This window comes from Thamnophis sirtalis, unplaced genomic scaffold (genome assembly GCF_051295495.1).
Source record: "Thamnophis sirtalis isolate CommonGarterSnake01/CBP01778 unplaced genomic scaffold, rThaSir2_p1.2 scaffold_14, whole genome shotgun sequence".
Taxonomy (NCBI): Eukaryota; Metazoa; Chordata; class Lepidosauria; order Squamata; family Natricidae; genus Thamnophis; species Thamnophis sirtalis.
This window is the reverse complement of record NW_028261394.1, coordinates 9,996,689-10,019,346: the sequence shown is the minus strand read 5'-3', so window position 1 is coordinate 10,019,346 and position 22,658 is coordinate 9,996,689. Positions and strand designations below refer to the sequence as shown.

Sequence of the window (22,658 nt, the reverse complement as noted above, 5' to 3'; positions counted from 1 at the left end):
TTCCTTTTACATTTTTTTTCTTTTCATGATGACAGTAGTGAGGCTGTGCCTCCCCTGCCTCACCTGACTGTACGTCCCTGGTTTAGGTTTTCGGTGCATGAACTCAACCAGTTACTCCAAAAAACTACAGGCAGGTTAATCACCAATTAGTGCATGGGTGCAGAACATGGTTTATGGCCGGGGTGGCGAATCTATGTCATGCATGCCAGTGGTATCACACAAAGCCCTCTCTGTGGGCCCGCACACCATGCTCTTCTACCAGAGTGCTGGAAAATGACCTGAAAGCAGCCCGAAGAACGGCCAAAAAACAGGCTATTTTCTGGGCCATTTTCCAGGCTGTTTTTTCAGGCAAAAATGCCCCCTAAATGGTCCAAAAACAGTCTGGAAAACTGTCTGAAAAACAGCCAAAATACAGGCACACGCATCCGGCTAGATGCTCTTTGGGTTTCCAGTGCTCAGGCACACACACATACAGATGCATCAGAGGTGGGTTCCTACCAGTTCGGGCCGTTTCAGCCAAGTAGGTAGTAACTCGTCCTGTCACGCCCCCCCCCCCGAACCGGTTCTCTCGGCAGCGCCATAGGCAGTGCCATCTGGTTTTTTTTGGCTCTGTGCATGCGCAGGAGCATTTTTTAGTATTGCGCATGCACAGCGCATCCCTGACCAAACCAGCAGTAGCAGCAGCCGGAACCCACCCCTGACATGCATGCACGAATATGCACATTTGGGCACTTGGTGTCGAAAAGGTTCGCCATCACTAGCCTAGGGCAGTGGTGGGATTCAGCCAGTTCGCACCTATTCGGGAGAACCGGTTGGTAACTTTCTCAGCAGTTCGGAGAACTGGTTGTTGGAAGAAATCTCCTTTTGGTTTTTTCCCACTTTCCAGGGCTAATCCTGTAAGGAAGGCAGGAAGGAAACATTCTGGTGTTGTTTCTAGCCTCATCTTTATTGCCCTGCTTACAGAAACTGATTCTCTGGTTAATCCTTATTACATTGTAACAGCTAAGGTGAAGCGCCCATCAATGTGAGTGATGTTGAGTTGGCCATGCCCAACCAGTAACAGGACCACCAAGCCCCACCTACCCTGCTGGTCATTAGGGCAGAGAATCGGTTATTAAATTATTTGAATCCCACCACTGGCTTAGGGTCACAGAGATCTTTTGGGCTCTCTTCAGAAGGACTTGGAGGCTCAACATTTGGACTTCTGCCTTTGAGGGAGATTTGAGAGATACAAAGAGCATCTGGAATTGGCGGTCAGAATGCGGAATGGGACAATTTGCCATGGCCAACTCTGCCGAGAACAATCAAGCATTCAATTTAGTTACCATATTTTTCGGAGTTTAAGACGCACCTTTTTCCCACAAAAAGAGGCTGAAAATCTGGGCGCATCTTATACACTGAACACAGCAAAAAAAATGCCTCCTGAAACCCGCTCCCTTCACCAAAATGGCTATGCATAGCCTTTAGGAGATTTTCAGAGTGTTCCTGGGGACTGGGGACGGCAGAAATGAGCAAAAAAATGGGCTGGTTTTTTTGCCCAATTTTGCCCCCCCCCAGTCCCCAGGAGCTATGCATGCCCTTTTTGGGGGGGAAAGGGGGGCCCGTTTTGGCAAAAAAAACAGGCCGTTTTTGGGAGGTTTGCAGAGTGCAAAAACTTTTTTTAAAAATTTGCCTCTTTAAAACCTTGGTGCGTCTTATACTCTGAAAAATACGGTACTTAAAATCATTTTTAAAACATTTTAATGTTTGCCATGGACACTTCATTTTGTCCCCCCTTCTGCATCCTTTCTTTAATTCAGTGTTTCTCAACCTTAGTGACTTTAAGTCCTGTGGCTGGGGAAATCTGGGAGTTGAAGTCCACAGGACTTAAAGTCACCAAGGTTGAGAAACACTGCTTTAATTATTCCATCCCAATGTTTCTTCAAATATTAGTGCCACTCCTGTCCTGCGGGAAAATGTCCCATGGCGGGTTGGCCTTAGCAAACTGAGCGTGGAGAATTGGTCACGGTGAGTTGACTTATAGCAGGTTGGCCACAGTGAGGTGTCCTGGACCAGGAATCACCAACCTACGGTGGGGGAACCGAACTTCCAGTTGGCTCCAGAATTGAACAGGAGGGGGGAGCTTCCGGTTAGGACCATTATGGCTCTTTGAGTGTTTAAGGTTGCCGACCCCCGACTTAGTCCAACTTTCTGCAGTGATTCGGAAAAACCATAGAGATTGTCCAAACTCTAGAAAACGGCAAACCCACAATCTCGATGGTCAACTGTTCCAGGATATATTGCATTTTGTTTTTGTTTTTTAAACATGCATTTTCAAGCATTGTTAACATCTGGCATTTGAGAAGAACGCTTGAGGCTACTTCTCCAGAAAGTGAATGTAGGCCAAAGTAAAAACTAAATTTGATTCAGGGTGGGTTGTTTGTTTGTTGGCTTGTTTGGTTTCCTTTAAAATTAAATATTAAATTCAATCTATCTCATTTGGTGGCAGCATCTGGCAGATCTGAATAGGGTTGGAAGCTAAGTAGATCTAGGCTTGGTGGGTACTTGGATGAGATCCACTGGGGAATCCTAGAGCCTCAAGCTAGACTGAGGAAGGAGGAAAACACCCAACCATTTGAAAGAAAGAAACGATAAGGCAGTTGTGTTATAGTCATCAAGAAAAGGGCATTGTTATGCCCTTGAAATAACTGTTGTGGCCTGCCACCGATCAGCAGAGCTGGCAGCAGATTCGGACAGTGAGGAGGTTGGGGAGGAACATGGGCCAGTCCTGGAGTCTGGTCTGATGAGGGCTCTGTGTCGGAGGCAGAAAGGGGGCCAGGGCTGTATGTCAGTTATCAGCTGCCTTCAGAGTTAGACATCAGTGAGGCAAAGGAACAGCTGGAGCCTGTTCCCAGTGTGCGCATGCACAGAGTGGCCCAACAAAGGGAACAGCTAAGGAACAAGGGTCGACTTGGGAGTAAGGCCACAGATGGATGATGAATGGCCCCTCCCAGAGGAAATAAAAGAGGAGCGAAAGGGGAGTGGAGTTTGCAGGAGACCATTAGTTCGCTTCATTGGTTCGTGACTCTCCGAGACTCCTTGCCAAGTTTTGCAGATATTTGCCTATTGGGCTCTCCAAGCCAGAGAAGGTCTGTGACTGTAAATCCTCCCTTGAAAGACTTTGCTGGATGTGAATGAAAAGAATTCACAGGAAATTAATCAAAGGGGTTTTTGTCGGGACCAGGAGTTTGCTTCAAGCTCTTGGGGAGCCTCGGTCAGAACATAAAGGTTGTATCTTTACAAAACCGTTTTAGGCTATTCAAATTTGCATCTTTGCTCCTTCACATCCAGCAAAGTCTTTCAAGGGAGGATTTACCATGAAACACCTTATCTGACTTGGAGAGCTGCCAGGCCCATATCTGCAGATATGACAGATATCTGTCCTCTTGTTTTTCATTTCTTGTAGCTCTGATATTTATGTGTCCTCAGTGGGCTAATTGAGCCATGGGTTTTCCTCTGAAACATCTCGTGAACAATCAGTGTGGGGCTGGGGACTCCCAAGTCAACCCTGCGTTCTGAGTTGTTCTTTTCTTCTGGCAGCTCTGCGCATGCACACACTGGGAACAGGCTCCAGCTGTTCCTCTGCCTCACTGTTGTCTAGCTCTGTAGTCATCTGATCACTGCCCAGATGGCCTCGGCCTCATCTCTGCCTCCGATGCAGAGGCCTCGTCCAAGCCTTCTCCAGACTCCAGGACTGACCCATGTTCCTCCCCAACCTCCTCATTGTCCGACTCTGCTGGCTGTTCCGCTGGCCGCTGGCGGGCCACAACACTTCTAACCCAAACGTCATCACCGGAAACCCAAAGGTGTTGGGGAAGAGAATGTTCCCTCAAGGTCTTAGCTATAAACCTGTTGAGTTGCCACCCATCAAATGACTATTGCGAGGTGTAGTTGAAGTGGGCTGAGAGGCAAAGACAGCTCAAACTAAGTCATCAATGTTCTTGGAGTCAAAAGAAAACAATTCTCAGAAGATTTTTTTCCCCTTCTTTCTCTGTCTGTCTGTCTGTCTCTGTCTGTCTCTGTCTCTCTCTCTGTCTCTCTCTCTCTGTGTCTGTCTCACTGTGTCTCTCTGTGTGTGTGTCCCTCTCTCTGTGTCTCTGTCTGTCTCTGTCTCTCTCTCTCTCTGTCTGTCTCTCTCTCTGTGTCTCTGTGTGTGTGTGTGTCTCTCTGTGTTTCTGTCTCTCTCTGTCTCTCTCTCTGTGTCTCTGTCTCTCTCTCTGTGTCTCTCTCTGTGTGTCTCTCTCTCTGTGTCTCTCTGTGTCTCTGTCTCTCTCTGTGTGTGTGTGCGTCTCTCTCTCTGTGTGTCTCTGTCTCTGTCTCTCTGCCTCTCTGTGTGTGTGTCTCTGTGTCTCTGTCTCTGTCTGTCTGTCTGTCTGTCTGTCTCTCTCTCTCTCTCTCTCTCTCTCTCTCTGTGTCTCTCTGTGTCTCTGTCTCTGTCTCTGTCTGTCTCTCTCTCTGTGTATGTCTCTCTCTCTCTCTCTGTCTGTCTCTCTGTGTCTCTGTCTCTGTCTCTCTCTCTCCTCCCATGCACAGCTAGGGAGAACTTCAGCAGCCTCTTTCTCTTTTTTTAAAAGACAATTAAGAAAGAAGCCGAAAGGAAAGGTCAGGGCCATAAAAATGCCATCTGTCTGAAAAGACGTTCACGGAATATCTTACTGGCCTTTGCTAGACCCATCATCGTTGGCATTCAAAGAGGAAAGGGCAGGCGAGAAAGCAAATCTAGAATCCCTTTCTGTTTTTAGACCTAGGGAGGACACTTTTAGGTTTAAGTGGCCCATAGCCCCTTGTTCCACCCCATAGGCCTGTTTTGTGCCTGTGTAGAGCAAGTGTCATCATCAACATTCATGAGCCTTTTTTTTGCCATCAGCCCTGGTTGAAATACCAGGCAGAAAGGTGTTCCTGCACTTTGGGGTTTTATGTCTTACTAGCTGGATACTTGTGCTTTGCTATGACACTATGTAATTGGATAAGTTCACACTTAAAGTCTGAAATGTAATGTAGAACGCAACTGGCAGTTGGAACAGAGGGGGAGGAGGAGTAGACTGTCCCAGACCGAAGACCACACCCGGTTTAGCGAAGGGGAAGATCAGAGTATGTTAATATAAGGCAACTGTCAGTTGGAACAGAGTTCTTTTCAGGTGGGGAGGGGGAGTAGAATGTCCAGCTCCTTATCATCAGAGCATGTTAATATAAAGCAACTGGCAGTTGGGACAGAGTTCTTTTCAGGTGGGGAGGGAGAGTAGAATGTCTAGCTCCTTAGCATCAGAGCGTGTTAATATAAGGCAACTGGCAGTTGGAACAAAGTTCTTTTCAGGTGGGGAGGGAGAGTAGAATGTCTAACTCCTTAGCATCAGAGCATGTTAATATAAGGCAGTTGGCAATTGGGACAGAATTCTTTTCAGGTGGGGAGGGGGAGTAGAATGTCTAGCTCCTTAGCATTGGAGGGTGTGAATATAATACTGTATATAGGGGCATGGCAGACCTGGGTCGCTAGTAGCAACCCACCTCTGTGGCAGAGCTCACCCTAGGCAGAGAGATATTCCAAAAAATTGGGGCGGGGGGAGGTCACAGTAGAAAAGACCCTCTTTTTAAACCCCATTAGTCAACATTCTTTGACCAACTGAGCTTATAACATTTATCCAATATGATAAGCTGGTTTACTATTGACGTTTCTTCGAAGTTACGCCCAATATGTCAAACCAGTGTGTTTGGTTAATAGATGAATTCAGTATTGAGGTAGTTTTCGACTTCATTTAACGACCGTTCAAAGTTACAACAGCACTGGAAAACAGGGACTTAAGACCTTTGCAGCATTTCCATGGTCACGTGGTCCAAATTCAGAGGCTTGGCAGAGACTGGTTCATATTTATGTTGGTATTGCAGTGTCCTGGGCTCAGGTGATCTGCTTTTGTGACCTTCTGACAAGCAAGTCAATGTGGAAGTCAGATTCACTTAACGACCATGTTATTACCATGTTTCCCCAAAAATAAGACAGGGCCTTATTTACTTTTGACCCCCGAAATAAGCGCTTGGCCTTATTTTTGGGGCAGTCTTATTAGCTTTGAGGTGCAGGAGGCGGTGAGCGTGGTCACCTCATGGCTGCTGCTGTGTTGCAATATTTGGGGGGAGGGCTTATTTTGGGGGAGGGCTTATTTAAGCGCATGCGCTCAAAAGCCTGATTGGGTTTATTATCCGGGGAGGCCTTATTTTTGGAGAAACAAGGTAGCAATTGCAATGATTCACTTAACAACAGTGGCAAGACGAGCTGTAAAAATGGGGCAAAGCTCACTTCACAAATATCTCACTTAGCAACGTACATTTTGGGCTCGACTGTGGTCGTAAGGACTCCCTGTACCGTGTGACCATCCAAAAATGGGTTAATTCCAGATAAAGGTGCACCTAGGCACCTTCCCAACCAATATCGGCAACCCAACATTAGTCCAGTTCTCACAGCTCTGACGTGCCTTTCCCATAATTCACATTTTAATCAACACACAGTTATTTTCGGCTTCTTAAGCTCAAGTCGGATTAATCTAATTCACACAAATTAGATCCATTCATGTCACCCAATTTTCTTCTTCAACACCTCCAAAAAGCAACAGCCAGGAAACAACTACGAACGCATCAATTAAAAAGTGGCGGTCTTAAAATACTCCACTTTTTTTTTTTTTAAGGGAAAAAAAAAGAAAGACTGCCAGCGTTCTCCACGAGGAGATAGACAAATCCATTTAAAAACGTCTCCAGACAACGTGGCAGTACGGATGGGGAAAAAAATGATGGAGAAACAACGCGTACTTTAAACAAAAAACAAAAAACTTTTTTTCTGGGAGGTCATCAGGGACAGGTGAAGAATTGGTCAAAGAAGCTTCCCCCCCCACCGCCATATCTTGCTCTGCTGATTTGCACTTTCACAGTCAATGAAAGAAAAGAACTCTGGATGGCTACAAATATCTATAACTCTATCTATCTATCTATCTATCTATCTATCTATCTATCTATCATCTATCATCTATCATCTATCATCTATCATCTATCATCTATCATCTATCATCTATCATCTATCATCTATCATCTATCATCTATCATCTATCATCTATCATCTATCATCTATCATCTATCATCTATCATCTATCATCTAATCTATCTATCTATCTATCTATCTATCTATCTATCTATCATCTATCTATCTATCATCTGCCTATTTATCTAGCTAGTTAGCCAGCTATCTCTGTCTTTCTATCTATCTATCTATCTATCTATCTATCTATCTATCTATCTATCTATCTACCTACCTACCTACCTACCTACCTACCTACCTACCTACCTACCTATTTATTTAGCTAGCTAGCTAGCTCTCTCTATCTAGCTATTTAGCTAGAACTGATTAAGATTAAGATTAAGATTTAGTTTATTTGTATGCCGCCCTTCTCCGGGAGGGACTCAGGGCGGCGAACAACTCAAAAGGGGAAAGGGGATACAAACACAATACACGTAATTAAAATACACAAGAGTCATACAGCCATACAAGTCGAGAGGGGAGGGGAACTCATCAACCCCAGACCTGCCAGCACAGCCAGGTTTTGATGGCTTTCCGGAAGGCCTGGAGAGAGGTGATAGTCCGAATCTCCGCGGGGAGTTCGTTCCAAAGGGCCGGAGCTGCTACAGAGAAGGCCCTCCCCCGGGTAGTAGCCAGATGGCATTGGCTGGTAGACGGAACCCGGAGGAGGCCGACCCTGTGCGATCTAACGGGTCTATGGGAGGTAATTGGCAGCAGGCGGTCTCTCAAGTACCCAGGTCCAATACCATGAAGGGCTTTATAAGTTACGACTAGCACTTTGAAGTGTATCCGGAGACCGATCGGCAGCCAGTGCAGCTTGCGGAGGATAGGTGTAACGTGGGTGTACCGAGGTGCACCCACAATCGCTTGCGCGGCTGCATTCTGGACGAGTTGTAGTCTCCGAATACTCTTCAAAGGCTGCCCCATGTAGAGCGCGTTGCAGAAGTCCAGTCTTGAGGTCAAGAGGGCGTAAGTGACTGTCGCGAGTGCCTCCCGGTTCAGGTAGGGGCGCAACTGGTGCACCAGGCGAACCTGGGCAAATGCCCCCCTGGTCACAGCCGACAGGTGATGTTCTAAGGTCAGCTGTGGGTCCAGGAGGACTCCCAAGTTGCGCACCCTGTCTGAGGGGTGTAAATTTTCACCCCCCCAGCCTGAGTGATGGAATACTGGCCAAATTCTTGGGAGGGAAACACAACAGCCACTCGGTCTTGTCTGGATTGAGTACAAGCTTGTTAACTCCCATCCAGACCCTGACAGCCTCCAGGCACTGGCACATCATGTCAACCGCTTCACTGAGTTGGCACGGGGCGGACAGATACAACTGAGTATTGTCCGCATATTGATGGTATTTTATCCCGTGCCGTCGAATGATCTCACCCTATCTATCATCTATCTATCTATCTATCTATCTATCTATCTATCTATCTATCTATCTATCTATCTATCTATCTAGCTAGCTAGCTAGCTAGCTAGCTAGCTCTAGCTTTATCTCTATCTATCTATTTATCTATCTACCTGCCTAGAGCCAGCACTGTCCAAAGACCTCTCCGTGGTCATGTGGCCGGCATGACTAAACACCGAAGGCGCACGGAACACTGTTCCCTTCCCATCAAAGGTGGTTCCTATTTTTCTACTTGAACTTTTTTACGTGCTTTGGAACTGCTAGGTTGGCAGAAGCTGGGACAAGTAACAGGAGGTCACTCTGTTATGCAGCGCTATGGATTCGAACCACTGAACAGCCGACTTTTCTCATCGACAAGCTCATAAATAAATGATCCAGAATATCAAAACTTCCTGTGTTGATTTATTAGTTATTTGTTACTCACAAACGTTTCATAGCTAACTGTGGACAATCATCCAGCTCTGAGATCTCACTCAAAGCAGTCACTTTACTCTAAATATTTACCATTATTCCCCAGTAGGTTTTGGGCTGGGTTTAGCAGTAGGATATATTGCTAATGAAGTGGGGGGAAAATACAATTCTGACAAAGCTCGTTTGTTCTTCTAAATTCCACCATGCTCTGTTTTTCCTTGCTGGAAACATTTTCCAAAATAATCGATTAATACACCAGACATTCAGATATATATTTATAGTATCTCACCCATGACCCCCCCCCCCCGAAAAAAACCTGATTAAAATACAATGCAGAAGAAAATTGATAGACCACAATACATCACAGGTCTACAGCGAGTTATCATGTTCACTCCTGTCACCAAGATAGCACTGAACAATCTTTGCAATCTTTAGGATTGGGTCCATCAGAAAATTATTTTCCCATTTTGAGGGAAATCCACAGGGATCTTTAATAGCAGATCCAGCACGCTGAAAATTAAGTGCCGCAGTAAGGGGAAGTTATGGAAGCCAGACGATGCACTGTTAAGTAGAAAGGGGGGGAAGAGGAGGGGAATACGGAAGAAAATAATAATATATAAGTATATATTCAAAAGTAAGATACAAAGGTGGGGAAACATAATCAGGGTAGATTTGAGAAGGAAAGGGAACAAGAAATGATATTCAAGAGGGGAGAAGATGACATTGCGACGACATGACATGTGATCTTGGAGCTCCAAAAATGCAGTCGATACTTTTGCCCCTGGACAGTCCTTTTGGAGAGAAGCGATTGGAGAACATAGATCGTAGAACAGTAAAATTTGATGGAAAAACTGAGGATGTTCATCAAATGAAGAAAGTGGAGATCAGAGTTCTAAAAAATGAAGGAAAAAATAAACAAAGAGACATACTGACAGTAACTGAGCATGGTTGGAAATGGAAAGAGTGGAATATGGAAAGGGGAGATAGGTGGACTGGAGCTCTACCCCAGATTTCAAAGTATAGAAGAAGAAAAGAGAGAAGAATTGATGGAACTAAGGAGAGAAATTTTGTCAGAAGCACTAGTGATAACCAAAGATAAGCAGATCGAAGAAGCAGATGGAGGGTTTCGAGTTTATACAAGATATGCAATAAGCAATAAGTTGCGAAGAGAAGTCCATACAAAACTTACTAAGGAAATAACCAGAATACTAATGCCACAAATGGCAAGAGACATAAGACTGCACTATTACTGGAAAGACACAGGTTGATGTAATGAAAGCTTATAATAAAAAATTACGTCAAATTTAGTTAAACTTAGAGCATTAGGTATAAAATGAAGTGATAATGGATACAGTTAATTAATTAATTGATAATGATAATAATGCATATATATGTATTGGTTTGATCAGAGGAAATTTGATATAAATTGCAAATAGTGACTACGAAAGGTGGTTTAGAAACTCTGTTATTAAATATAACCAATTTTTATTTAGAACTTGTTATAAAGATGTAATGTTACTGGATGATATTGGGAAAAGCTAATGGAATGCCATTATGTGGTTTTGCTTCAAATCTGGAATGTTTTATATAAAAGGACGTAAAAACAATTATAGTCAAATGAAGGTTGAGGTACGATGATAGTAATATATATAAATATATTTGATTTAAAATATATGATTTGATATGAATTGTAGGTGATGACTGTGGAAGGGATGCACGGAACCTTTTGTAATCAATCGACACACTTTCTACAATTTGTAATGGAAGATGGTTTTGTGGGGTTTGTTTGTGTTTTGTCTGTTTGTGTTTATTCAAAAAAATAAAAAAAATCTTTATTAAAAAAAAGAAATGATATTCAATTATTTTTGGGTCAGAGGAAATACCACCCCAAGAAAATAAAAATTAAGAGCCGGAAGAGACACCTACAAAAATAGAAAAAGAAAGGAAAAGAGGAGGAGAGGAGAGGAAGAGGACGGAAGGAAGATAGAGTTGAGGAGAGGAAGATGGAAGGGAGAAGGAGAGGGGGTAGGAAGGGAAAGAGAAAGGGAGGAGTAAGGGAGAGGGAAGGTAAGAAGGAAGGGAAAGGAGAGAAGAAGGACGAAAGTAGAGAAGGGAGGGAGGGAGAAAAGAAAGGGAAGAGAAGATGGTGTGAAAACATGCGAGGGGTGGTAAACAAAGCAACACAAATAGTATATTATAATCCTGTAAATGGAATGACAAATGTATAAGAATGACAAATGTAAAAAAGAATAATAACTACGTGAATGTATACCTATAATTGTATATAGAAAGCAAAAAATAAAAACTTTTTTAAAAAAGGAAATTAAGTCCCACTAAATATACAACCTCCAAGACAACATATATTTGGTTGGGATGCCTAAAAGATTCGGCCCTTCCTGGTTTTTGAAATGAGTTCTGATAGGAATATCTGAAAAGCATTGGGTGTGAAAACCAATAGGTCAACTCTAAAGCATCCCTGGCCTGCTATCAAGTTGCCATTGGCAAGAGGAAGGAGTTGCCATGAGCAGAACATTCCACGCATACCTTTCTCAAGGTTGTATCCCAGGTTACCAAAGCCAGCTGGAGAGGAGTGTTTTCTACAGCCCGGGGAAAATGCTCTAAGAATGTGATTTATGACACACCGTGGGAGGAGGGGAAAAACAGGGTCATGGTTGGGCCGTAAATCACGTGGGGTCAGAGCTAATTCCACTCAGGAATGTGCTGACAGGTTGTTCCTAATAAATCATTTGATTTCTTTTGAAACTTGGCTCGAGGCTCATCCTTCAGAACCCCGAAACAATACTTGAAAACCATGGTGTGGGAATAGGAATGGATTTCCTGGGGAAACACTGCAGACTACAGGAACCAGGAGGACTAACTCAGGTGACCCTGAGGACACAGATAAACCTCCACCATCCTCTCAGAGCTGAAGAAGCTTCTTGGATGAGAAGCAAAACGTCTTCAAAGAAAAACAAGAAAGTCCAGTTGCCACCTGAAAAAAAGCACCTTTGGGACAACCATGACCTGGATGACGGACAATCTCTACGGACTTTTAGCTACACAATTTGGGATGAACACTCTTTGAATGGTGTGGGAGTAGGAATGGATTTCCAGAAGGGGGGAAATTGCAGATGACAGGAACTAGGAGGACTAACTCAGGTGACCCTGAGGACACAGATAAACCTCCAAGTGCTTCAATGACCCTCTACAAGGATGCAAATGACCAGCTCTCTGCAAGGAGAATAAACCCTTCCATTCCCCACCATCCAGTCAGGATGTCAGCCTCTGCTTCGCTACTTGCTTTCGGCTGCCATTGAAATGGGAAGGGGGAGGCATGGTATTAATTGGCTCCACCCAGGGGCTAAACTCCACCCACCATCCTCAGACTAACGGTGCTTGCGAACGGACTAATTCTGTTTTGGAACAGTACCTCCGGTGTTTCATCAATTATCAACAGGATAATTGGGCTGAGTTGTTACCACATGCTGAAGTGGCATTCAACAACTCTGTGCACAGCAGCACCAGTTTCACGCCTTTTGGGATTGTGTTTGGACAGGTTTTTGTATCTATTCCAGAATTACCCTGGGAAAAACCACAAGTTTTGTCCCTCTCCGAGTGGAGTGACCAGCTCCGACAAATCTGGCCCATGACCCGCAAAGCATTGGTGAAGAAGTTTCTTGGATAAGAAGCAAAATGTCTTCAAAGAAAAACAAGAAAGTCCAGTGGCCTCCTGAAAAAAGCACCTTTGGGACAACCATGGCCTGGATGACGGACAAACAACTGCCTTTTTAAAAGGTGTAGCAAAAATATACACTTATGTGAAACCACCAGCAATAAAACCAAAGATCACCATTGGGCCAATTCTTAGCGCTGGATTTAGCAAGGAAACACAAGGTCAGCCTCTTGCGGGCATAAGGAACCCCAACAAGGCCACCAAGCGAGACACATCGACGCCATCAAACTTACGTAAGTTGTTAGCCTGCGCTCTCGTCTCCATGGTCTCGTAATGCTGCATGTGAACCACAATGTTGAGATCGGTTTCCATGTGATCGGTGGTGCAGGCACCTTCTGGTCGCATCACATCAGCCAGAGCTCTGAGGAGTTGTGAAAAGAGAAAGAGAATGAAGCTCACGTACCTCCCAAATCTTATTCCAGACACACAACTCAAAATCTGGGCGTAGAGGAGGACCATTCTCCGCTCTGCTCAATTTCTGGATTGGGAAATAGAGAGGGTTAAAGTTCTTTGATTTTTTTCCAGGAAAGAAATGATCGTAACTAGTGGTGAAATTCATTTTTTTACTACCGGTTCTGTGGGCGTGGCTGGGTGGGTGTGGCAGGGGAAGAATACTGTAAAATCTCCATTCCCTTCCCACTCCAGGGGAAGGATACTGTAAAATCCCCATTCCCACTCCAGGGGAAGGATACTGTAAAATCCCATTCCCTCCCCACTCCAGGGGAAGGATACTGTAAAATCCCCATTCCCTCCCCACTCCAGGGGAAGGATACTGTAAAATCCCCATTCCCTCTCCACTCCAGGGGAAGAATATTGTAAAATCCCCATTCCCTCCCCACTCCAGGGAAAGGATACTGTAAAATCCCCATTCCCTCCCCACTCCAGGGGAAGGATACTGCAAAATCCCCATTACCCCCCACTCCAGGGGAAGAATACTGTAAAATCTCCATTCCCTCCCCACTCCAGGGGAAGGATACTATAAAATCCCCATTCCCTCTCCACTCCAGGGGAAGGATACTGTAAAATTCCCATTCCCTCCCCACTCCAGGGGAAGAATACTGCAAAATCCCCATTTCCTCCCGATCAGCTGGGACTCGGAAGACAGTGAATAGATGGGGGCGAGGCCAGTCAGAGGTAGTATTTGCCAGTTGTCCGAACTACTCAAAATTTCCACTACCAGTTCTCCAGAACATGTCAGAACCTGCTGAATTTCACCCCTGGTCCTAATCCATGTAGTGACTGGATTGCCAAGTATTGCGGCATCTGAACGATACCGGCCTGGCCACTCTCCAAGCCCGATAAAGGTCGGTAATTGTGAACTATCTTAAAAGACGGTGGGAGAGGAAAGACTTTGCTGGAGAGGAATTCACTGTCAATTAAATAAAAGGGGTTTTATTGGGACAAAGACTTGGCTTCATGCTGCTGGGGAAGCCTGCGTCAGAACACAACGTCAATGGGGAAAGCTATATTCATTTAACAACTGTAAGGATTCACTGAACAACCCCAGCAAAATCAGGGGTGATTATAAAACCGGGTGTGACTCCATTAACAACCTTCTTGCTTCACCATGAACACTCAAGTCCCATTGTGGTCGTATGTTGAGGACTCGCTGTACTGCAGAAACTCAACGGAAAGTGTTCTCCACCTGAAGTTTTTTTTTTCTTTGAAGGACATGCGGTAAACAAGAGAAGCATGAAACCACCGCAGAGAGGATGGTGCCATGAAGGAGATGACAACCCTCAGCAACCTTGTAACTGAAGAAGTGAGCAAGCACTCTTATGTTCCACTGGTGAAAAATAATCAGGCGTTCTCTTTTGTTTTAAAAGAGCCATTGAAAGCAAATCCTGCAATGAAAGAGATGGAATAGAAAGCAGGTTTCTCTCTCCCCCCCCCACCCCTCCGAGCTTTCACCTCAATGCTGGTGAGAGAATCTGGATGTTTGCATTGATTTAATATAATTCCACTCCCTGGAATAGCCAAGTGGGGGCTTTGGGGTTGACAGCCTTGGAATTCCAGGGTTATAGAATTGAACTTCTACAAAAAGAAGAGGAGTGAAATAGGCTGTTTTGAAAGAATACCGGTTCTTGGGGGTTTATTAAAGTTTCTGAATATTTGGAAAGAAGGAGAAAGAGAAGGAGGAGGAAGAGGAGGGGAGGAGGAGGAAAGAAAGAAAGAAAGAAAGAAAGAAAGAAAGAAAGAAAGAAAGAAAGAAAGAAAGAAAGAAAGAAAGAAAGAAAGAAGGAAAATAGGCTACTTTGAAAGAATACAGGTTCTTGGGGGTTTACTAAAGTTTCTGAATATTCAGAAAGAAGGAGGAGGAGGAGGAGGAGGAGGAGGAGGAGGAGGAAGAAGAAAGAAAGAAGAAGGAAGGAAGGAAGGAAGGAAGGAAGGAAGGAAGGAAGGAAAGAATGAAGGAAAGAAAGAAAGAGAGAAAGAAAGAAATGAAATAGGCTGCTTTGAAAGAATACCGGTTCTTGACAGTTTACTAAAGTTTCTGAATATTCAGAAAGAAGGAGGAGGAGGAAAGAAAGAAAGAAAGAAAGAAAGAGAGAGAGAGAGAGAGAGAGAGAGAGAGAGAGAGAGAGAGAGAGAGAGAGAGAGAGAAATGGAATAGGCTACTTTGAAAGAATACCGATTCTTGAGGGTTTATTAAAGTTTCTGAATATTCAGAAAGGAGGAGGAGGAGGGAAGGGAAGGGAAAGGGAGGGGGAAGGGAGGAAGGAAGGAAGGAAAGAAAGAAAGAAAGAAAGAAAGAAAGAAAGAAAGAAAGAAAGAAAGAAAGAAAGATGAAGATGAAGAAACAGCAACAGATCAAGGGAGCTGTAGAGTTGGCCTACATAAATGGGGGGGGGGGAATCATAGAACTGGCCACAGCTTCAAAGAGCTAAGTAACTAAGCTGCTAAGAGGAGAATATTATTATACTCTGATCTGCAATTCTGGGCAGAGCCTAAATTATGAAAAGAAAAGAAAAATCACACGCAAACACCTGCCCACAAAGCCGCAGTCAATTACACCAGGTTTTTGGACATATGGAAAAAAGGAGAGAAAAAGGTTGGCAAAGCTAGTTATAAATATGTTAAAATCTATATAGAATAACAGAATTGGAAGAGACTGTAGGAAGTTAGCCCCCGTTCCCCTCCTGGAAAAAAGAAATACCCTGGGAAATATTGAAAAGGCAGATTATTATATTTCCCTGAACCAGAAATGGAGAAACATGTTTTTAGGCGGGAAACAGACTCACTCTTAGTAGCCCCCACTTTCCTTAAGGGGCCATTAAAATGCCCAAGCCAGCCTATTCTACATTATAAAGAGTTCTCCCCTTCAGCTCCAGGGTGATGGGATGAAGGCATGACAGTATTAGCCTTTCACAGAAACTCACCACATGGCATCTGGAAACTCAAACTTGGCCCCATGGGAGTCTGACAACCAATCAGAATGCATTTCTTACACAGGAACAGGAAACAGAGAGGTGGGGCCTAACAGAGAGTATAAAGCCAGGAACTTTCAGCATCTCGCTCTCTCTTCTTCTTCACCCAACTTCTGGAAGCATGTGATCACCTTTTCTGTTCAGGACCTCAAGCCATGTGGTCCTGTCCACCATTAAACCATCTTTCCAAGCAGCCACCATGTTTCCAGTGTCTTTTTCCCCAATTGGAGCTGAACCCAGAAGGACATTTCTTCCAACAAGACCTTGGAGGTCATCTAGTCCAACCCCCCTGCCTAGGCAGGAAACCCTACACCACTTCAGACAAATGGTTATCCAACATCTTCTTAAAAACATCCAGTGTTGGAGCATTCACAACTTCTGGAGACAAGTTGTTCCATTGATTAATTGTTCTCACTGTCAGGAAATTTCTCCTTAGTTCTAAGTTGCTTCTCTCCTTGATTAATTTCCACCCATTGCTTCTTGTTCTTCCCTCAGGTGTCTTGGAGAATAGTTTGACTCCCTCTTCTTTGGGGCAGCCCCTGAGATATTGGAAGACTGCTATCATGTCTCCCCTGGTCCTTCTCTTCACTAGACTAGACATAACCAGTTCCTGCAACCGTTCTTTATAGGTTTTAGCCTCCAGTCCCCTAATCATCTTTGTTGCTGTTCTCTGCACTCTTTCTAATGCTGGCAAACTGTTTAGCAGGCGAATGTGAAGTGCAAGAACAAGCCAAATTTTATTTTTAAATGGGAAGAGAATTAATAAAGGGTACCTTTACAGATAGTCCTTGTCATGCAACTATGATGGATGGATGGATGGATGGATGGATGGATGGATGGATGGATGGATGGATGGATGGATGGATGGATGGATGGATACAGATACAGATCAAGGGAGTTGGAAGGGACCTTGTAAGTTAACTTGTCCAACCCCCCCGTCCAAGCAGGAGACCCTACATCATTTTTGACTAATGATAGTCCAATTTCTTCTTGAAAGTCTTCAGTGATGAAACTCCCACAACTTCCGAAGGCAACTTCTGTTCCATTGGTTGAGATTCAACTTAGAAATAAGGAAATATTTTCTGACAGTGAGAACAATCAACCAATGGAACAACTTGGCTGGCAGGAAGGAAGGAAGGAAGGGAGGGAGGGAGGGAGGGAGGGAGGGAGGGAGGGAGGAAGGAAGGAAGGAAGGAAGGAAGGAAGGAAGGAAGGAAGGAAGGAAGGAAGGAAGGAAGGAAGGAAGGAAGGAAAAAGAAAGAAAGAGAAAGAAAACAAAAAAAGAAAAATGTTTGTGTCAGTCTCTGCTTTGCTGTTGCTTTGGCTGCCATGAAACGGGGAGGGAGGGCATGGTATTTGGGAGGGGTTACTCATTGTGCTGGAGGAAGGTTCTGGAGTTCAGCTGCTGGTCAGACTACGCATGCGTGGGAGATTCCCGCCAGGACTAACGGCACCGACATTCCATCTTCGTGATGCCTTTTGAAGTTATCTCACACCTGACACTTGAAAGAATTATGATTGGACTGTAACTGTGATGCCAAGGGGTGGGGAAAGGGCTATTCTATATATCAATCGCTTTCGTGCCTAAATAATCAGATTTCGCTTCGCTATGCCTTTAATCATTTATAATTAGTAAAAGTACACTTGATTTCTACACATGGAGTCTCGTGGTCTTCTTTCCTAATTATCTAATGGAGAGGTGCTGACAGTTTGTGCCTCTCAAAAAAAAAGATTTGTGCCTCTCCCAAATCATAGGAAAATGAGCAGCTATTCAGAAAGAGAAGCTGAGCTAAATAGATGTAAACACACACACACACACACACACACACACACACACACACACACACCTTAACCCAAGCAGTCTTCATGGCATGAATTATAGCTGAACTCCTCCAGTTTTCTCTGCCTTTTTGGATGGGAAAGCCTTCTGAATCCTCCTTGGCAGAGCTCCCATGTTGGTGGAGCTTTTCCCACATGGCTAATGAGTAACACCAAATTCTTCTGTCAGCAAAGTATGATGAGTATATCACATTTTTCCCCCATTGGGGTATGTTTTGAATCATGCTTTAAAGCAGAAATGGGCAATCATCAACCTTATATGATCTCAGCTCGGCTCACCTTCTAAGTCAAGAACGTTGGTTCAACCAAGGTTTAATGAATCAACCACACAGGGCGAGTTCAGACCCCCCCTCAACCTAAGCTTCAAGTAAACCCTCCTTATTTCGGTTTCGTTTGCTGTTGGGTTCTTGGAAGCCTTGTCTTGTCTTCTGGTGGATGTTCTCGCAGAACCTTCATCGCCAGGATTGGTGATGAGAAGTCTACAAGGAGGGAAGATGGTCCAGAAAACACCAGGAACCCAACCATATAGATCATCACCCAGCTACATCCCCCATTTCCCCCCAAAATAAGACCTCCCCAGATAATAAGCCCAATCGGGCTTCTGAGCCCATGCACTAAAATAAGCCCTCCCCCGAAAATAAGCCCTCCCCGAAAATATTGCAAGATAGCAGCCACGCTCACTGCTTCCTGCACCTCAAGAATAATAAGACCTCCCCGAAAATATTTATTTTCGGGACTCAAAAGAAAATAAGGCCTTGTGTAATTTTCAGACAAACACAGTATTTATTCTCCATTATCTCGTAACTTCAAGCAGTCACTAAGAGCATTGTCATAAGACAAAAAGCACCTGTAGTTCAGACCTTTAATTTGACCCTTCTCTTTCTGTTAAAAGGAAGATTCTCCCCACTCCCAGGTTTCCAAGCTAATGTGTGTGTGTGGTTTTTTTTTCTTCTTTTTTTCTTCTTTTTTTTCTTTTTTTAGTTTTTTCAGTAAATGTGTTTTTATTTTCCATTTCCATTTTTGTACAGTCACATATATACTGTGCACAACCGGGGCCATATAACATTAAACAATAAACACAGCCGTTCCTCTTGTCAACAATACCCCCCAAAATAGAAACCCAATGTACCTCTTCGACCCTCCATACACCCTTTCTTTCGCCCCCCTCCAACTTTCCATCTTCCCTCCATCATTCCCCTCTACCCTACTTCCCCTCCCCCTCTACCACTCCTCTCTCTCGATACACTCCCTCCCTTCCTTCTCACCCTCCCTCCAATCCTCTCTCCCACCCTCTCTACCCCTCTTTCTTCTATCCCTCTACTCCTCCCTTCGGTGTATTTCTACTATCTATTAATATATTCAGCTTGTGTGTGTTTTTGATACAGGTAGTCCTCGATTTAAAAAGTCCATTTAGTGACTGTTGAAAGTTACAGCGGCACTGAAAAAAGTGACTTATGAGCGCGTTTCACACTTACAACAGTTGCAACATCCCCGTGGTCCCGTGATCAAAAATTCCGATGGTTGGCAACTGATTCATATTTATGATGGTTGTAAGTACCCTGGGGTCATGAGTTCACCTTTTGTGATATTCTAACAAGCAAAATCTTGTTATACTAACCACTGACTTAACCACTGCAGGGATGCACTTAACAACCGTGGCAAGGAAGATCATGAAATGGGGCAAAACTCACTTAGCAAATGTCTCCCTTAGCAACAGGGATTTGGGGCATCCTTGCGGCTGTAAGTCGGCCAGATCTACCTCTTGGAGAAAGTTGGATTTTGTTAACATTTGTCAGAGTTACAAATGGATGGCCAATAAATTGAATAAAGAAAGAAATAATAATACACTAATAAGAAGGAGGAGGAGGAGGAGGAGGAGGAGGAGGAGGAGGAGAAGAAGAAGAAGAAGAAGAAGAAGAAGAAGAAGAAGAAGAAGAAGAAGAAGAAGTAGTAGTAGTAGTAGTAGTAGTAGTAGTAGTCGTGGTGGTGGTGGTGGTGGTGGTGGTAGTAGTAGTAGTAGTAGTAGTAGTAGTAGTACATACATAAATAAAAGCTTTCCTTTGCACAATCTGCTACCATTTCCCCCAAAAGTAAGACAGGGTCTTATTTTATTTTGACCTCCAAAATAAGCTCTTGGCCTTATTTTCTGGGAGGTCTTATTATTTTTGAGGTGCAGGAGGCAGCGAGCGTGGTCACCTCATGGCTGCTGCTGTGTTGCAATATTTTCGGGATTTTCAGGGGAAGGCTTATTTTTAGCGCAGGGGCTATAAAAGCCCGATTGGGCTTATTATCCGGGGAGGTCTTATTTTCGGGGAAAAAGGGCAGTGTGATGTATCAGCCCAACTTCTCAGCTGGGACTCAAATCCTTAGGAGTGCTTACCTCGAGGAACAGATTACAGCCACAGAGTTAAGGAGGAAAACGAGGCTGGGCAGATAGCCAGTTTAGCCACAAGAGAATGGCGCCAGAGCAAAGCTTACAAACAAACAAATAGAGCAAGATCTTCTCTGCTGTTTTCCCTCCAGAAATGTACCTCGTAGCTTCCTCTTCTTCTTTTTAAGGCGGGGTCTTCTGTGGACCATAGCTCCCCTTGCCTCCTCCCCTGTTGGCCTAGCTTACTCCATACACTAAACCCTACACCAGTTGCTGCGTGTTCTGACTGAGGCTTCCCAAGAGCATGGAGCAAACTCCTTGTCCTGAGAAAAAAAAACCCTTTTATTTATTGACTGTGGATTCTGCTCATTCACCTCCAGCAAAGTCTTTCAAGGGAGGATTTACAGTCACAGACTTTCTCTGGCTCTTGAGAGCTGACAGGCCGATATCTGCAAAACTTGGCAAGGAGTTTCAGAGAGTCACGAACCAATTAAGCGAACTAATTGTCTCCTGCAAGCTCCACTCCCCTTTTGCTCCTCTTTTATTCCCTATGGGAGGGGCCATTCACTGTCCACCTGTGGTCTTTCTCCCAAGTCGACCCCTGTTCTTTAGCTGTTCCCTTCATCTGTCAACTCTGCGCATGCGCACACTGGGAACAGGCTCCAGCTGTTCCTCTGACTCACTGATGTCTGACTGTGAAGGCAGCTGATAACTGTCATATGGCCCTGGCCCCCTCTCTGCCTCCGACACAGAGCCCTCATCAGAGCCTTCCCCAGACTCCAGGACTGGCCCATGTTCCTCCCCAACCTCCTCACTGTCCGACTCTGCTGCCAGCTCTACAAGGAAGATCATTATGGTCCTTCCTGACAAAGCTTCAACACCCACTGCCACTTGGAGTCCACATCATCACCACCTTCCAGTATGTCAACACCCAATTTCACAAGTACCTTGTCCCCTTTCCCCTCTTTTTTTCATCTACATCTCTCTAACATCCAGCGAATGCCATATAGCTTTTCAATATCTCAACTTTCAACCTATCCCAAACATCTGATGTATGTTTTTTTATTCTCCTTTCAACGACGCTCACGGAGTAGACAGCTGGGACCTTCCCTTATGTGACTTCTAGACTCACTGAAGGCATGAAAACTGGCTGGGTGACTTTGGGTCAGTCATCATGAGGCTTAGTTCTAGACCCACCCTATGCGCAAAAGTTGGCTGGATGACTTTGGCCCATCACCAGAAGATTGTGCATTCTAGTTCCACCTTAACCATAAAAGGCAGCTGGGTGAGTTTGGGCCCAACTGTAAGTCCATCTTTTGTAGGAGAAGGACAGACAGACCCGGGTTATGGAGTCAAGAGGACAATCAGCCAAGAGCAGGGGTCAGCAATCTGCAGCTCTTGAGCTCTGGAGCCGCATGTGGTTCTTTCATCCATCTGCTGTGGCTCCCTTTTGCCAGTCGGCTCCGCAATTGATAGGGCTTTCGATTAGGACAGGTAGAGGATGCTGCGCTAGGAGAAGACTCTATAGTGGGAGAACTGGACTCCCAGTCAGCAGAGGAAAAAGGACACCATGCTAGGAGGAGACTCTACAGCAAGGGTTAGCAATCTGTAGCTCTGGAGCCGCATGTGGCTCTTTCATCCGTCTGCTGTGGCTCCTTTTTGCTGGTCGGCTCCACAATTGATAGGGCTTTCAGTTAGGACAGGTAGAGGACACTGTGCTAGGAGAAGACTCTATGGTGGGGGAACCAGACTTCCGGTGGGCTCCAGAATTGAATGGGGGGCTTCCGATTAGGACCTTTGTGGCTCTTTGAGTGTTTAAGTTTGCTGACCCCTGCCCTAGAGTAATTATGTTGCCACAAACACGCCCAACGTCTCTTGAATTCTATGGATTCCTATCTAGCCCACATTTAGTGCTGATCACTAATTAACTAGATCCGTATTTAGAGGCATGAGCAATAGATTTGCTAACTGGAACCCAATGTGTGGCCCTGATTTTTTTGCATCTGACACTCTCCATTCATATTCCAGCAAGGCAGCATCAGGAATCGGAGAACAAGGGGGCTCCACAAGACATATGATCCCTGACAAAATGCACTCACTCCCTCCCCACCCCACCCCACCCACAAAGAAAAAAGAAGCATCCGAGCACAGTAAAAACACCCTAGAATCCATCTCCATGTACTGGTAACTATGGCGTGAGCAGGTGCACCCCAAACGTTGATGCCAGCTGGCTGCTTGGAAACAGAAAACATGGAATCACAACAGGGAAGGAAGAAGCAGGAGGCTTAGCCAAGGCCAGTTGTGGTTGCAGCCTTGAACGAAAAGCACGAATCCGAACAAAGCCTGAGAGTTCGTTCTCTCTCTCTCTCTGTCTCTCT

The 22,658-nt window shown here is 44.7% G+C and overlaps 1 protein-coding gene across 1 annotated transcript in view; it reads right to left on the bottom strand.

Moving 5' to 3' along the window:
• Positions 1 to 22,658, bottom strand: part of SHISA9 (shisa family member 9) — a 229,109-nt gene that overhangs the window by 194,768 nt on the left and 11,683 nt on the right. The window contains exon 2 of the mRNA XM_087728458.1: positions 12,876 to 13,003. Coding sequence (XP_087584584.1) covers positions 12,876 to 13,003 — 128 coding nt within the window. The remainder of the gene's footprint in view (positions 1 to 12,875; positions 13,004 to 22,658) is intronic.